The 18,914-nt window shown below is 33.6% G+C and overlaps 1 protein-coding gene across 1 annotated transcript in view; it reads right to left on the bottom strand.

The window, feature by feature from the left end:
- LOC118190126 (igLON family member 5-like) overlaps positions 1-18,914 on the bottom strand; it is a 297,074-nt gene that overhangs the window by 35,951 nt on the left and 242,209 nt on the right. Inside the window, exon 6 of the mRNA XM_085815792.1 lies at positions 11,969-12,153. Coding sequence (XP_085671918.1) covers positions 11,969-12,153 — 185 coding nt within the window. The remainder of the gene's footprint in view (positions 1-11,968; positions 12,154-18,914) is intronic.

Here is an 18,914-nt window from a genome sequence, read left to right as displayed (position 1 = left end):
TCTTGTTATCACCTTAGGCTATTTTTTCACATTTAAATATTATTATTTATTTTTTTTTAATTTAATTTCTGTTAAATCCATGTATGCGTATTTTTGCTATCAGAATTTAAATTAATTTACATCTGGTGGCCGAAAAACAACGGAAATTAAAACCCAAAGTGTCGGCTGTTTTTGCCTGCGTCTCATATCTACACTGCAAATAACACCTGCGTTCGAACATGGTTTGGAGATGTTTAACAAGTTACTAAGCTAGCGTACTTTTTTGAGTTCACAGATAATAACATTCTTTAACTTACCAACCTAAGCGAATAAACTGCAATAGTAAATATCAAAGTTAAACTGCAAATAATCTTGGTTAAAGATCTTGGTTAGTTGAGCAAAAGGAAGCAGTTGATTTGGTTGGTTTATTTGATTATCGTAAAGAATACTAAAACCATCTGCCTAACGTAGGAATACTTTTGGGTAGGAGTTACTAATGGAAACTGTCTCATATCCACGTGACACACAGGGGAAAAATGAAACCTCCTGCAAACAGCTTGTTCGCTTAAAATCGCACCAGGCGAACTACCAAAGTTCAGCAACTTAACAGCTCAATCGCGGGTGGGCCTTAGGAAACAGTATAATTATAGCAAAAGATTTACTTCCATGTAGAATTATGTACGGAATATCTTAGAGGAATATTTTACAGGTTAGGGAAAGAGAAGAAAGGATCGATTTCGTTATAAGACAACACAAGCAAATAGTTTTATATAGAAAAATATGCGGAAAAAATTCATTTATCCAACTACAAAACACATATTCTTCATATTTGATTCTTATTTCTGTGAATTCACGAGGATACGCAGAACCTTATAGAACAGATTTTAGGCAGAATTGTTGCGTATAAGTCACATTTAAATTAAATGTATCTTCCTATTTATTATTATATTAAATGTATCTTCTTATTTATTATTAAAAATTCTTTTTGCTTTCAATGTAAATATTTTCAACATACGTTTTAAGGTAACTACAATTTTGAGGAAGAAACTCAACGAGTATATTTCAAATATGTCGAAAAGTCCCACCTTACTACGAAAGTCTATTAGTTACACTTTCTTTTTTATTTCTTTTTTTTTTTTTTTCTCGTTATATATGCTGACATAAAGATGCATTAGCTCGGAATTTATTTTTTGAAATACATACTTTATATTCCTTAATTTGAATAAAATATTTTATTTTATTTTACTTTATTTTTTTAATATTTTATATTTCTTGTTAATATATTCAAACCTAAACAGCGCCATTTACTTGCGCATTTTTCTCACATATTTCTAAGAAAGGTTTTCGATGTTTTAAAAACATTCGCATAATTTTACACTTCTTCTGTTATACACAGTTTGTTTCCTCTGAGAGCTAGTTTATTGGTAAATTGTATTCACTTGATTATTTTTATTTTTATTCGGAGTATTTTGCTTCCGCAATTTTGTATTAAGGTTTCAACCAATATTTTCCCCATTGTATTGATTATTTGAAACACATTTTGTGTAGATTCCTCGTTAAGCTATCCGGGCTTTGCAGCTACCCTTACACTTCAGAAACGTTTGAAACATGCGATTTCACCTCATTTTTCTTATTTGCATTCCAGCTAATTGCAACCTTACCTGCTCTCGATTTGTTTATATTTCGAAATCCGCGTCTTTTTCTCGTCTCTCTCCTCCTTCCTTTCTCTGATGTCTCTGTTGCGAAACGCGATCAAGATTCGTTATTGTAAGCTACTCTTGCTGCATTATAAGCTAACTGAGCCAGACACATCGCAGTCTGCGCGATATTTGAGATTTCACATCATAGATGCTTTTAGATTTATTATTTAGGGTAGAGATTTCATAGTTAAAAGAAGTTTCTTTTGAAAGGTATGTACTATTTTGAAAATCCCTGGTAGTTTTCCTTTGAAATGTACCAAAATTCCCCTTTAAAAAGTATCAGGGATTTTTCAGAACCATGGAGAAAGAAAATAAATGTAGCTACAAAGCAAAAATTTAATGTATTGAAAGGCAGGCTTCTTTTAAAGAAATATTATTGTGTATTTTTTATTACTTGCCGGCTTAACAGTTGTTACGTTCTTACTGTAATTGCGTTCTTCGAAAATTAAATTTCTCCTATAATTTTCTCCTCTTTACTTTAGGACGTTAAAATTAGTTATACCACATGACTTTTATCTACGTCCTATAACGCATACATTTTTGCAATAATTTAAACTTATTTTCTCGAATTATTCTAATTTAAATTACCGATCTATCAAGACAAGTTAAAGTGACATAAAAAATTGCAGATTTTGAAATTGGATACTCAGGTACATTTTGGTCGTACGAGATTCAAGCTTCTTCCAATTTTATTTTTTTCAAAAGAATATAGTCGAGTATAAAATGTTTCTAATACGTACCTATATTCTAATACGTACGTATATTCAGACGTCACGAAAAAACTCCCTCTTAAATGATCTCGAAATACATTTCACAATCCGTTTTAGAGAAAACAGTCCTCTATTCTGTCCATACTTACAGATGTCATGCAAAAAAGTCATCTAAATGGATTAGAGAACGGCCAAAATGGATATTTCCTTTCAAATATGATGCCCGAAATTTTCGCTATTACAATACTTCCTTTTCTCGTACAGGATACGTGAAGATATACGGTATTAGAAAAGAAAGAAAAACACATTCATGGCCTGTGTATCAAAGTCCATTCTATTCTTAATTTTATAATTATATTTTGTGAATATAACATGAAATGTGTATGTTATTCTTAGATCATTGTTACATTTTAAATATCCTGAACTTTCATTAATTATGAAGTGAAATCCAAAGATATTTTTCCAGTTGTTATATTCTAGCACACCTTCCAAGATAACATGATAACTAATCATGTATTGAAAGCTGATCAGAAAAAGGAATACCGTGCTGGCCTGAAAATAAGAGTATCCACCCCACCCCCAATGAAAATGTTCATCCATTCATATGCACAGACAATGGATAAAAGTACTATATAAACGGCAATCTATCACACTTAATTTTAAGTTAAAAAGTAACCATACTTGTTTCCTATTACGAGGTGTATCATGCTAATCACTGTTATCGCTCTCTCAGTTTTTTAACGGAAACGAAACTTCAGAAACAGAGACAAATTAAAATTCAATTAAAATGGCATCATGTAATGGAACTACATTTTTTTCAAATATTAACCCCCCTGCTTAGAAGATTTCGATTTTCACCTATTTTAAATACATACAATTTATAAGTTAACTCTCAATGACTAATTATTTGGGCTCCAGTTAACAAGGTTTCTAGCTTTCTTGCTAACACCACACCCATCAACCACAAAAGCGCCTTGTAAGTAGGCGTCTCAAGCTAAACAGCTTTACTACCTGATAGCCAATGCATTCTTCTAAACTGAAAAGTCGCACGTTATTTAAACCCAGTTTGTGTTCCAGTTTAAACCTAATTTATCTTCTAGTGAACGACTGATGAAAGAAAAAGGAGGTGCATAATAGACATTAAAAAAACGTTACATATATTTTCACTATTAAAACCTGTTATGTTTTTTTTTTTCTCTCTTAAAGTTCTGCTGATATTCTTTCAGTCAATCCAGTAGCTCAAAAAGCCGTAATTGAATAAAATTAAAGCTTAATGCGTTCATTCAAATTATTACCTAAGATATTATACACAACTTTCAGTGTTCCATTACGGCTATCCTTGTTATTTCATCTTTATCGCGGTTTCCTATTTACGTTAGATATGAATCTTCTGTCGAGTATCTGCTTTTAGATTGTCTTTGGTGTTATAAATAACAGGTATAAATAAATAAAAATAGACAGATAAATTCCAAATAGAACCTGCCTTAATTTATAACATCTTGCTATGTTCACTTCATTAGTGGAAGTATTAATATATTTCAGTAAATAAGTAGTAATTTCCCAATGCAGATGATGTATCTTGTGATGTATGTTATTTGAAAACAATCTGACAAGAAACATCGTCATCAAAATTAAACCCAAAAAAACTTCTGAGTGTCCAGATTATTATATGAGTTACCGATTAACAACTTAAAAATATTTTATTGCAAAGAATATTTTGATGATATTTATTTTGAAACGAAAAAAGCTTAAATCAGAAACAAAATTATACATTAAGAAAAACATTTAGAGTCTGTGTTACAGTATATAGCACAAGAACTAGGCGAATAAATGTCAAAACTACAAGGCCTGGAAATAAATATGAGAATTTGTATTTATATTTTTAGTGTTATAACAAATTTGTTTAGAGGAATGAAACTCGAATACAGTATTATTACTATTTCTCAGTAGCAGCTTATATAGCTCATTACAGCAAATGCTGTTACTTTCTTTTCCTCTAAATGAAGCTTAGAATGCATTTATTTATAAAATAATTTAACTGCGCTTACGTTAGGAACTAGGCATGCTTATAGATTTATTTTTAAACAATGAAGTCCGGAAACACAAATTTGACAAGGAAGAATGAAATTCAAGTCCTGGAGATAAAGCTTAATCAGGTACGAAATTGAAAATGTGATAAATGAAGCGAGCGATGCAGTCTTATCATGTCTGCTATCAATTATACTTTTTTTTTATCTCTATCCTTTTGAATTTCTGGCTTTTGAAAGACACTGTATATAATGCCTGACTTATTTTATAAATCTGTGTCTAGTTTTGTGAGGGAATCATTAGCGTTATCAAGTAAGTAAAGTAAGTCTAAGGATGGTGATATTTAATTTGTTAAATAAATTTATAGGGTAGTTACATCGACAACAATTCAATGGGGTTAATTCCGCAAATTTTATAATGTTTTAAAATTATATGGTTTGGGGAATGTAAGCTCACAATACACTTGGGTTTGCTGTAAACATTAAAAGTTTTCTAACTTCAAATCCTTTTTCTCGGGTGGTTTTCTACAAATCCACTTGACAATGGCATTATCATTATCAAATCCCATTAAAGTATAAAACTCTTTTAGTTGCAATCTTCGATTCCCAACAGTTATTCTTTAATTTTAAGAAGGCTTCAATTGAGGCTATTATCATTCAAATGCAGCATAATATCTTTCAGTTTCCTTTCTAATTGCTTTAATGCATCATTAATCCGTGTATAAAATTAAGCTGCTTAAAAGTAAAAAAATAAATAAATAGCTTAATTGATGAATAATAGCATTTTCATAGTTTTCAATGCCAACAATTTTATTGATAGCGTATTTGTTATTTGAAGAGTGTTAATAGAATATTTGCTATTTGATCTGCATAGCAAGCAGATAATCGCACAGTACACATTTTACAGAATGCATACAGTTTAGAAAATGCGACATTAAAATGCGCAGAAAATACAGCTTAGTGCATATGCAATCGACAAATATTTGGAATACACTGACGAATCATCCATGATCATAACTCTGAATTTAAAATTATCCATGTTGCTTTTTGAGTAATTTTAATTTTGTATTGATGTTTTTCTCTTCCTATTAGATCAGAATCCTCCCAGTCATAAAAGCAAAGCACTTAAGTCAACACTGCGAACGTTTCCTTCATTTCGTGTTGAAAGTAATATTTTTGGTCTAGTCGTCTTCAGTTAAATGATCAAGAACTGCAAGCCAGCTCAATAAGATTCATGCACTGATTCTTTATGGATGACGTTTTAATGTCTCAGAGTCATGTTCTACCTTGAGGCCAAATTGAGGTATATTTTTTCTTTATATTTAATTTAAATATTTACTAAACAATACTAAAGTTTCAATAAACATTTTGGCCTCATTTTCAAAAATTGCATCCAGTTCACGATACATATTTTTCTATTGCATCATATTTTATTCTGGTGCAATACTCTATTCCGGTACTTAAATCCGCTCACGGTGCCCATAATATCAGATTAACTACATCGAATTTCATACTCGGTATTGTACTTTACTTGTTCACTATACTATTTGTTTCCTATAGTCAAAAACGCTTACAGAATTAAAGAAAAGAGTCCTTTAAAACACTTCAACTGATTCATACATGGAATATAAATAATAACACTATCATTCTGGGTATGCTTTCACTAATTTTAAATCACTGTTGTTTCGTTTTAAATTAGTTTTTCGCACTGTTTTTGAACCAAAATTATCTGCTGATAGATCTTTTGCCAGCTTAAGTATTCATGGTATTTTGGATTTTGAGATTCCAAACCTCGCTCTAATTACACTGCTGGCCACCCAAATTGCCACACCAAGAAAGGCAAGAGATATCACAACAAATATATTTAATAGATAACATGTTGATCAAGTATGAAATGATTAAATTTATAGACTTCTGTGAAGTGTGGTTCCTTCCAGAATCATTAGCCAGATTATCCGCCATTGTCGGAGATCACCGCTGCCACACGCCTCGGTATTGATTCAAAGAGGCTTTGGATGTATTCTTGGGGTACAACAGACCAAGCAGCTTCCACACGTTGCCAAAGTTGATCTGCTGTGGCAGCTTGCGATGTAATCTGGGTCAATGGTTCAGCAACCATGGAAAACATGTTTTCTATCTGCGAAAGGTCCGCAGAGCGAGCCCGATAGGGAAGCAATTCAATCTGGCGATTGACTAAGAACCCTTGGACAATGCGTGCCACGTGTGGTCGCGCATTATCATGTTGAAATATGGTATGGCTGTGGACAAACCTTGAAGGTAAGGAAGGACAACTGGCTCGAACACCTCGGAAATGTAGCGCTGACTGTTTAAAGTACCGGCAATGCGTATTAGAGAAGTGCGAATGTGATATCCAATAGCGCCCCATAACCATAATACCCGAACCAGGACCAGTGTGAGGGTGCAAAACGCAACTGTTTAGCATCCTCTCTCCACGGTGTTCCCAGACTCGAATCTGACCATCGTGGTGTTGCATACAGAAACGTGACTCGTCAGTAAAGACAATTTCATTCCATTCTACAGTCCACATCCTTCTTTCATCGCACCATTGGCGGCGGAGACGTCTGTGGTTCTACGTCAAGGGTAGACGAAGCAATGGACGTCTTGCGGACAGACCACTCTTGTGTAAACGGTGTCGAATTGTACGTGAAGACACTGGATGATGCGTTACAGACTGAATGTGCTGTGCTATGTTTCGTGATGTGAATGAGCGATCCATCACTGCCATGCGCTCATTGTTCCTGTCATCACGTGACGTGGTACACTGAGGTGAATGCGATCGAACACGTCTGTCCGTCGTACCCTCCTGCATCCAACGGTCACATATCCGCATTACAGTTGTTTGGTTTCGTCCAACACGACTACCGATTTCCTTGAAAGATAATCCACACTCTCGGTAGGCCACTATCCTTCCTCCGTCGAACTCGGGTACTTCATCAAACGATGATCGATGTTTATTACGAGGCATAATTGATCGTTTTTTTAAACAAAACCACAAGAAAAACACATTTCCCGAACTTGAAATCGTCAAAAACTCCAAGGCTTAAATAGCGCTTTGAAGTGGCGCCACAGACGCGCGGGATATACGTCTGCGATGAAATTCTAATCATTTGCATATCTCACTCCAATAATGCTTGTTGTAAATTTGCATGCTTCCTTCAGGGTGTTTGTTACATTTACGGTGGCCAGCAGTGTACAAACAGGGGTACTACGAGGCTTGAATTAAAAATTTGTCGTAGGCAGCAACGACACCCAGCCAGTTACGGATAATCGAATTTTTCCGGATAATTAAATATATACTTTCCGAACTAAGCTCTTCATATTTTGTGACGCCAGCTGTAGAAATTACAGCATACGGTGTCCGTTGGTAATGTTTTGGATTTATTGGCCATAATAAAAATAATTTAGAAAATCGTATAAATCATTTAAAATTAAATCGAAAAAACATGGTTTGTGTACCCGAAGAAAACAAAATTAAATAACATTTTACAGTCACCATATATATTATCATAAGAATATATTACATTTGTTAAAGTGATAGGCGTATAGTTTCGAATGCTCTTCAGAATTTTTGCCATAGTTTTAAGAATGCATTGTGTAAAAAGTGAAGCTTCAAAACATTATGTCTTCCTCATAAACCTCATAATCTCCCTCTTTTCCCAGTTCAGGTTCATTGTCATGTTGAGAAAGTGTGACGAGACCACATTTGTCTACATCTTTCCAATCCCGCACCTACTTTACACTAATCCTAACCTTATGTGAACATGCATGTAAACCAAAATGTCGGCACCAGTGCGGGATGAACTTAAACGAAGTAAATTTTCGTCATTTCTGTCTTCATCATCAAATGCTATATAGATCCCAGTTTACGCTAGCAGCGATTTAGTGGAACGTTCTTTATATCTTTCTAAGCAACGGACAGTTTAAATATGATGTCTTTCAGTGTCAACTGCTTCTGAAAATCAAGTACCCTACCACCAAAATTCATATATCGACGAATGAAAAGGGATGGGTAGTTTCTTTTTCTTTTAGATTTTGGTTAATTCATTGGCTCACTGTACATAAAGTTAGTTTCGATGGATGGAAGAAATATTTTTCATACTTTCCGTTGTGAGGGCCGATTTCCGATTGTGAGGGCCGTAATTTTGATATTACCTCTTATTTGGTACGATTAACAGAGATTTTACATTATTTAAAGGATGCCAATATTATCTAGAAAATGAAGACCATGATGTGTTCAACTATCTATTTATTTTAATTATTATTTTTATTGTTGTGTTCTATTTATTTAATTGTTATTTTTATTCTTGTGTTTTATTTATTTTAATTATTATTTTTAAGTATATAGCTTATGGGAAAATATAACATAAGACTTATCAAACACACTCATATCCATAAATTAAGGATAATTCGGAGTCACGCGGAAATCGAACTCTAAAATAAATATATCACCTGTAAAATCACTACACACATTTTCAAGAATCATATGCAAATTTTAGGAAGTAACCAGATGACACCGATGGTACGTCACAATTACGAGAGAGTAAAAGAGTGGTATATAAGGAGTACAAGCAAAGAAGTAAAATTGTTCCCAGGAGCTTTATAAGCATTTCAGGTCAATAACCGAATAGTTATGACACAAAGGACGCATTTGGATGATTTTTTACGTGGTAGAATTATCGGCAATCTGGAATGTGGGCGTACCCAACTGGAAGTATCAGACGAACTTGGAATTGCCCAGATTGTCATCTACAGGCTTTGGCAACGATTCCAAGACGATGGTAATGCGAGTAGGCGCTATAGCACAGGTCGCCCCAGAGTTACAACGCCGAATGAGGACCGGTATTTGGCAGTTACTGCCAAAAGAAACAGGCGGAGCACAGCCTCAGACCTGTCTCGTCAGCTCTCTTCAGCCATTCGTACGACAATTTCAAGGCAGACCATCTACTGACGCTTAGGACAGATTGGTCTATATGCTCATAGAACTGTCAGATGCGTTCCAATTACTGCAACTCACTGTCGCCTGCGGTTAGCCTGGAGTAGAGAGCATTCATTGTGGACACAGCAACAGTGGGCTTGTGTGATGTTTTCCGACGAGTCCAGGTTTAGCTTGCAGTCTGATTCTCGCCGGACTTCCATATAGAGAGCTCCAGGTACCCGTTACCACCAAGAAAACATCATTGAACGATACCGTTACAGTGGTGCATGAGTTCTCGTTTGGGGTGTAATTATTCTGGGATCCAGAACTGACTTGCATGTTCAAATTGAAACCATGACAAGACAAATCTATCGAGAAGTCATTCTGGAACAATATGTACGTTTGTTTCGGGTCGCCATGGGCACAGAATTTGTGTTTATAGATGACAACACCCGTCCTCACCGTGCAAACATCGTAATCGAATGCCTTCAATCGGAGGATATCGCCCGTATGGACTGGCCAGCATTCTCACCGGACTTGAATCCAGTAGAGCACGCGTGGGACATTCTTGGCCGACGGGTTGCAGCCCGTCAACCTCCTCCTACATGTCTACCGGAACTTCGGAAAGCATTGCTTTTTGAGTGGTGTGATAGCCCCCCAAGATCAGATCGATAATTTGATACTCAGCATGCCTAGGCGTTGTACGGACTGTATTGCATCGTCTGGGAGACATACAATGTATTAACAATCATACCAACCATGTAATATTGTTTTTTGTAAATAAAGTTTTGTAATTTGCTCCAGGGAGAAAAAATCCCTAATTTTTTTTTTTAATAATATCAAACATATAGCATCTTTTTTTGCGCTTTACCTTTTGTTTAATAAATAAGCTTTACAAAAAAGTCAAATTTGTTTTGTTTCTAACTTTCCTTTGCCTGACTTTGCATTATCCTTAATTTATGGACATGAGTGTGTTTGGAAATATTGGGATATCAACTGTTTGGAGATACAGTTAATATATTCATAAAATATGAACTGTCAAACTGAGTCACCAAATATGAGATAGCCTAATTCTGACATCTTAACCATTTGTTAAATATGATATGCATAATGTTTTTGAATAAATTCGCCAGATGCACAAATGCATTCTACTGACAATGATAAGCAAAACATACCCATTAACATTTAGAAGAAAATGACTAGGTTATGACAGGGCTGCAGATGATCAGAGTGGTGTGTGTAGTATTTTTACTTCTTTCTCTTGCCATGGAGACAAATTACAACATCTCTCAACATCTTCTTTCTTTTTCATGATTTCATGAAGTACGTTGTCCAGCTAAGTTTCTCATCCAATTGTGAATACGACTGCTCGTTCTTTGTAAATTGTGACATTTGCACTCTAGGTTCACATAATAATTTTTCTTACCTACGGCCGGAGAATGGGTTCTTGGCATTTGGTGTTGGAATATTGCGTATACTAAACTAAATTTAGCAGCAGTTTGTTTTTAAGACACGGAATAAATATGGTTAACTTTGACCACAGAATGTCTTGCACACATTTAGTCACTGCATTCGATATGACACGTGTCTCAAATGAAATAGGAAAATTTTGATTTTTAGGATACTCTCGAAGGAAGACAGTTTCGGCCACCAGATCGTCTGCCTTTCTGACTTGATCGCCAATCTGCGAAAACTTATTTTCGCATTCCGTGGCTCACACTTTTGTTTTCTGTATTCTTGTATTCACTAACTGTAACTTTCTCGCTTTACTTTTAGCTGTATTATGTTCTAAAGTTAAAACCGCTGAACAAAAAGATAAAATTTGCAGTCCACATGCAAATGCTGTACCCGTAATGTTTATTAATTTAATTTTTAGATACAGCGACGCAACAAAGATATTGGTACTATTGTGTCTCTGCTACTTGTTGTTTACTAACCAAATTTTGTACAGCAAAAGGTATTTTTCTGCTGTAGGTTTCCAGACTTCAGTCAAAAACTTTCTTTCAGCATTTGTTTTACTAATGCTATAAATTTACGCTACTAGTTCTTAAAGCCACTTAATACCAATTAAAAATGGTGCCCGTGGATTGGTGTGAGAGCAATGATCTGTGAGAGGTACCTCACGAAATCACTGATGTACGTGGATTTTTATTACGAGTTTAGCGTTCCTTTAAAAGCTTATATATCTTCAAAAACTGTTGTATCGTGTACGGTTAAGACAAAGCATATATTGAAACATATATAGCAATAACGTTATCGCCTAGATTTATTCATGTTATAAGGAAGTTTGGCATTTCTTCATATTGCTGATGAGGTGCAAGTGGTCCAGATAACAAGTGGAACGTACATAAAAAATAAACGGAACACACACACACACACACACATATATATATATATATATATATAATATAAAACTCTTTCGAATATAACTTAAGAAAATGATCTAGGAGAATGGGCGATGTACCTCGGATATTTTTCCCTTTTTTTTTTCCATTATTTCTCAGCTGTTATATATTTATTATTTTTAAAAAATTAAGAAGTTATCCTGCATCTAGAATACGAGTAACTCTATGAAGTAATGCAACTACATCCAAAAACATGGATTTTTTATATTACCTGTATAACACTTTTCCACATGCCATTGATGATTCTATAAATCTGACTGTTACCAAGCAACGTTCTTCCCCTGAACCATTCAAATGTAGGAGGTGGCTGGGATTGTGCTTCACACGTGAGGTTCGCTATGGAACCAATGACGCCATAAAAAGTATCTACGTCTGGATTTTTCCAGACTGGTCTATCTGCAAAAATAAGGAAAGCATTTTAGTCAATCCATAAAATTCAGAAGGTAATAATTTATGCATTATTTTTCAGTGTACCTTATCGACACAGCAGTGCAACAAAGATATAAAATTAAATCATCCGTATGATATTGAACGATACATTCTAATTTACACCTTATATGCTCGATGCCTTTTACATTTCTTCTTGATAAACTTCAAGATGCATTAGTTAAAGTTAAGTTTCAAGATGCATTAGTTATTCAAGATGCATTAGTTAAAAACAGAAATTAAAAAGAAGTTAAAATTCTCAGATTAGCTAAAACTCCAAGTTTTTAAGAACATATGTAAATTAAATTATTTCTTCAATAAAAACCTATTTTTTGCCAGAATTGATGGTTGCAATGACTAAAAGAGTGGCTCTACAGCTAATTTTTGTTTTGACAATCTGACAATTTGTTTCCATAGAATTGGGCAATAAATAAGAAGAAATGAAAATAAGAAAAATATGAACTATATTCCCGTTTTTTTGGGCAATAATAGACATAAAACTAATATTTGTACACACAATAAATTGTTCACATTTCGTGAAACCCTTTTTTTTTCATTAAGACTTCGAATCAATCTCCGACTAAGCATACTTGGCAAATTTCAACTTGCATGTTCGAATCCAACGTATCGAAATTAACTAAAATAATCTGATTTTTTATGTTATTTAATTATTATCTAGATCTCTCAAGAGTATTTAATAAAACGCTCTCAATACAATACAATTGAATAATTTGTGTTTATATAAGTAGTAGTATAAGTATAATAGCAAAAATATAATAACAAAAGCGAAAGATAAGCAGTCTGTCTTTGCTTAAAAGTAATTATCAGAATAAGCCACTTTACAAAAGAAAAATACTGGGTAACTCAATTATTATTTAAATTCTATTGGAAACAGTGTCGGATGTCATATAAAGTTTCATTCCCTCAATAAGAAAAAGTTAGTGTCAGGAATGAATAAGTTCAGGAATTTGATTTCTCTTTTGCCGTAGTAACTCTTTGTTACATTTCATTAAATTGTAGCTAACATTACTTTCTAGAAATGATTCTGGCAAGAAAGGTCTTCAAACCTTGAATTGTCAGTTACTATGTAAGGAAAAAAATATTTGGATCTACTCATCTAAGAAATACATAAAAGTAAAAGAATTGCCTGCTAATTATTAACAGATTAACAGTCATAAAATTGTAAAAATTAACTAGATTTGGTGATACAGTGCTACTTGGTAACTTTCAAAATTTGAAACTTCACCCAATTAATCCCTGCAACGGAGATATAAAGCAAAGAATGAAGGAGATTTGGTGATACAGTGCTTCTTGGAAACTTACAAAATTTGAAAATTTGAAAATTCCCCCCCCCCCATTGACCAATCCGCGCAAGTAAAGAATGAATAAATGCGAAAGATACCGAAATGTACATTAGTTAGAAAACATTTTGTTTGCAAGTACAGTAATTTAAAATGGAAATTTAATCTTTGAAATATTTAGCCAGAACAAAAGCAAACAGAAGCAATTCATTTATTCTGGCAAGATGTCTCACTTTGTAATTATGTTGGTGCAATATAAACAATGTAGTCTTTATTTAATAATAAATGCGATTATTACGGATCAAATGTACAGCATATATGAGATGCAATTAAAAATGTCAAAGAAATAATCTGTTTTACAGCAGTCGTAATTAGCCAATAAAATCTAATTACGAAAATTTCGGAAATATGAAACAACTGGAAACCGTGCAGTAAATGCACTGAGTACAGGTATTTCTACATCGGCTTAAATCACAGTGAACAGACCAACTCAGGGAACATTTCGTGGTTTACAAAATGAATATGTGTAAAGTGCACAACTATAACTAATTTAGAAAGCAAACAGGAAATAAATTGAGGAAGATGCATGGCTCATGTCTTAATGGCCCATTTTCAGCATCCTGTAGCACACGTTATCGGCAATGTATGTCAGTCAGCATTATAATAGAATACCTAGGCATTTTATTGAATACCGAAAACTGGGCCCGCAATATACGAAACGATTAACATTTCGTACATTTCATAGTCATTCTTTGGAATACCAAATGATAAACCGGAAACGTTTGCAAATACAACTCCAATTCTTTTCGAACATCCTTACATTTAATACATTCATTCCCTAATTCCATACATTTCCTACATTTCCATGCATTGTATTTTTTTCATAAGAAAGGCATAAATTTTGTTTTGTGTAACTTTAATTTTTCTTTACGTATTTTAAATAAAAATTTTTAATGGCATTCTTTCATTGTTTTTCGAAAATGGACATTTGTATTTTTTAGAAATGTACGGCTTTTACATACAAGACTAATCATTACCTTTTTTATACACTTTACGTAAATAGCATTTGTCATTATATAGAATACCTAGGTATTGCATACAATCACTAAAAAATACATAACAATTCTCATATTTGATACTTTGCCTAAAACCGCAAGGCATTTCATAAAATAGCAAGGTATTACATAAAATGACGGAGTTTCTTAACACTGCTCGGTAACACATATATTATTTCATCATAGGCAATATATTTACAGGTGGGTTGAGACTAGCTTTTGTTGTATTCTACGAGATACGTTTTACGCTGCTCTCGCACTGATAATTTAACTCATCCACATTAATCGTCTACACAGCTCTTTCTACAAATTTTTGGTTTATTTATTTGTTTTTGAAGACAATGATGTCATTTTAGCAGAGATAAGCGCTTATGCAAAAATATATCTCCAAATTTCATTTCAGTAAACCAGTATATTTTGTTATTTAATTCTAGCCTTATGGGATAGATGCGATTTAAATATAGCGTGTAAAATCATACATCTTGCTTTCGCTTATATCTTTGCAAATACAGTTCTTCAGAAACAGTTTACGCTTTTACTATTGTAACGCGTAAATATATAACGAATTTTTTTCTCCTAAGCTTAAAAAAGTTTTTCTTTTCTAAACGTATAAACTTCACTTGAAATGTCAAGAAAATCTTTTCTCCCTCCAGTAATGCGTTGAAAAATGAAACAAATCCATTTAGTTTCTGGTTTGAAATTCCCTTGCATACATTTTAATACCAGGTACGTCACAGTTTAGGTAAATTTGTTTTAAAAAAGGCAATCTTCTTAAGCGAATATTTCTTCCCGAAGTTATATTTAAATTTGCCCTCAAAGGAAATTAGAATAGCGAATTTAGGGAACGTATGTAAGCCTTTACTCATATTTCTCAAAGAAACAATATTTTAGTAGGATGGATAAATCTGAAACTTCAAAGAAAATTGCAAAAACAGATGTCTGTAAAAAGACTGCTGAATACATGTTTTCAGAGTAGTATTACGCAATATAAATGTTATCCTATATTCGTAAAAATATAACAACGTTTTCTGCTTTTCTTTATGTGCCTAAAACATTAAAGTATGTCAACAAAAACCACTTAATGCTTAAAGTATAATAGGCAGAACGTTTACTACATCCACATAGGTTCTGCGTCAAATGATAGCAGACATGAAGTCTGGATCATAATTCTTAAGAATGGTAGCATATTTTACGCTAATAATATGCTTTTGTACTTAGTATTTAATTTGATTTTGCATTTTTTTAACATTATCTGCTAGTATTAACCAAGTCTGAACCTTTAATTATTAGCACTTTTTAATAAGGAAGAAAACAGACGAACAATAACAATTTAAAAGAGGGAAATAACAAATAAAGAAAAGATAGATTTAACAATTTGTAACTTGCTTTCTCCGTATATTCTATCGTAAATTACGGATTTACATTAACTGAAATTTATTTGATTAACATGCATTCAAAGACGGCAATGGACAGAACTTCTATCTTCAAATTAATTTTAAAATTAAATGGAAATTTATTTTATAATTTATACAACCCTTCGTAGTTTAGATTGCCTTGATTTATCCGAAGACCTAATCAAGTAAATCACTTCTGCCTTGAATATTTGGTGGTAATTGTATCTTATCACCCCGGCAATCTAGAATTGAGTTCGGGTAAACGTGTGGTTTATTTTTCGGCAATTTTTCGTAACACATCACTGAATTAGAGAATGAGCAAAAGACGGAAGAGCGTGAGGTAATTAAAAAAAGCTGGTGGAGGACAAATCGTAGGAGAATATTTTGGTCTACTTCCATCAGCTTCAGAATAAAAAGGTGAATTATTCATTTCTTCCCACGCATACTTCTGGTGCAATAAACAGCTCTTCCACTCAACTTTCGATTTCGGTAATGCGTATGATCAGTTTCTAGAATGTTACTAGAAAATCTACAGATCTTCATTACGCATTTTGCAAGAAAGATTCTCTATTTAAACACTGCCATGACGAAAACTAAGAAATACCGAACGAGAGCTGAAGCAAATGTTTATGTAGGAAAAGAAAGAAAGTATAAAACTATATACACCAATAATCGCAGCAAAGTACGCTAGCTTAAACATTTATGTTAACCAATAAATTACAAGTATAGGATGGTTATAATTAGATCTCTGTAGATCTATGGATTTGGTCGAAATGTGACACACACATTTCATTGACTAAAGAAAGAAAAAGGAGAAAGTAAAACTGCAATAGAAAATAATAAACCACATTTGCGCATAAATAACAATAAATTCAATATAAAACTATATTTAATTACAACATTTGTCTAATAACCATTCCATTTATGATAATCGCATGTTTAAAGCTCACTCTCGTATTTTTAACAGTTCCACGAAAGGTTTCTTGAAACGTTTTAGCAATACCGCTCGTTATGCTTGCTTTCCGTTCAAGCAGGATCTGTATGTGTCCTTCATAGACACGGTCTTTTAGGAATCTCCAGAACCGGACTTCACAGGTACTAAAGTCCGAAGACATGAAGACCAGGCATTTGGAAGCTTCTCGAAATTCGTCGATCATCTCCGAACTGAGCCCAAAACAGTACCTTCACAGGCCGGCAAATATGCATGTTGCACCATTTTGCACTGCGATTGCAGCATCTAAACACTGTTGTTCTTACATAACAAGAATGACTACTTGTAGAAGTTCGCAACAGCAGACACTCTTGAATTTTATCGTTTCTCAGAATACGATAATAATCAGATTACAGTAAATGACAAAAAATAAAGCTCAACACTGTTACGTAAATGTTAAGTAAGGTAATCTACAAAACATATTCACTGTTTAATACCATAGCTTGGAGGTATCCTCCCTGGCAACCAAGGCTTTGCTGCTGTCGCCTTTGTACTCTTGCCATGATTCGATGTAGAGTGTCCACACTCTTCTGTGGAATTATATTTTGTAAAACACTTAATGCTCACGTAAAAAGTGAATGAACACCTGAGATTTTGAATACCCCTTACAAAACGACTTCTGCATTTTACGGACAACTTTAAGCTCGAGTTTATTACAAACATTGACTTGGGTTTTCTGAGCTTTACGGCATACGAAGTTTACACATTCTGCATAGCGTCATGTGTAAGCTGAACATTCTACATAGCGTCAAGGCAAATAAATGTACTTCGCAGATCAATACTGCCTTCAATGTAACGTTATGAATAATATCTTCACACACACACCTTCAGTACAACATCAAGGTTGTATTGAAAATTGATTGTCCAGTTTGAGAATCCAAGAACGTGACGTACCTCATTGTGTTCAACAGTATTGCTGTGAACAAAAAAATTGTGTTATCCTACTTTGAAAACGGGTAACATTTAATAAGTCTCAACAGTGTGAGATTATACATTTTTATCAAAATGTTGTTATCTCTTAATTGCATAATGCTGAATTATGCACAACTTCAGCATGCTTCAGGATAATTAACATTGTATACTGTGACAAGACTATCATTCTTCATTTTTTGTCCCCCTTCAAAGTACGTGCATTCATTCAAACCTGGTGAATTTTCTTCACTTCCCAAGTCATTTGCACTTTGATAATTAAGCTTTTCCTGTTGTTTCACTTTCTTATGCTCAAATGAATACGTTATTAAATATACTCGTAGACGAATAAATTAAAAACCTCTTCGTTAATTTCTGAAATGAAATCATCTTCTACTTTATTTATCATATTAGATTACTTCTTGATTATACTAAACAATGAAATCGCAGTATTTATCATTTGGTGAAACTTACTGATTCAGTAATTACATATGTTTGATTTTAATAAAATTGAAATCTCCTATTCAATGACAAATATGCCGTACTATTTTCAATGCCGAAAAAAATTATGGGTCAACTCTTTCGTTACGGTAATTTATTTCAACTTGCTTTTCCGAATTATATTTCTAGTGATCCGTTTTGGTCAAACGCTTGACTGCTACGGTTTTAGCCATTCTATCGTGACTAAAAAACTCCACTTTCGGTAGTGAAGGCGAATTGCATGCTGTAAGTGCTAGATATTTTTTTCTTTATTTTCCCTCCGCCCCCCGTCCAAAGCTCAAGTACTTTCTGCGTGCAGACTATCTATCCACTTTATTTCGCCTGAACTTTGTTCTCTCTGGTAGATTTATTTTTCCCTCACCAAGGACGCATATAAGTAGAAGTAACTCTAGGGGTCATACGAAAGTAAGGATCACTGAGTTCCTTCAGTTATGTTTTTTTTTTTTTTTTTTTTTTTTTTTTTATTAAGTCCTTAAGCCATTATTTTGCTTCGGTATTTTGGTTCCACTTTTTCTGTAAAAATAAAAAAAAAGGAAGAAGAAATCAAAATTGTCGTCATATACCTTCTAAATTTCTTTTC

This window comes from Stegodyphus dumicola, chromosome 4 (genome assembly GCF_044657685.1).
Source record: "Stegodyphus dumicola isolate Sdum_Otavi_A_Nest chromosome 4, ASM4465768v1".
NCBI classification, from domain to species: Eukaryota; Metazoa; Arthropoda; class Arachnida; order Araneae; family Eresidae; genus Stegodyphus; species Stegodyphus dumicola.
Note: the sequence above shows the minus strand (reverse complement) of the source record. Positions and strands in the feature narration are given on the sequence as shown.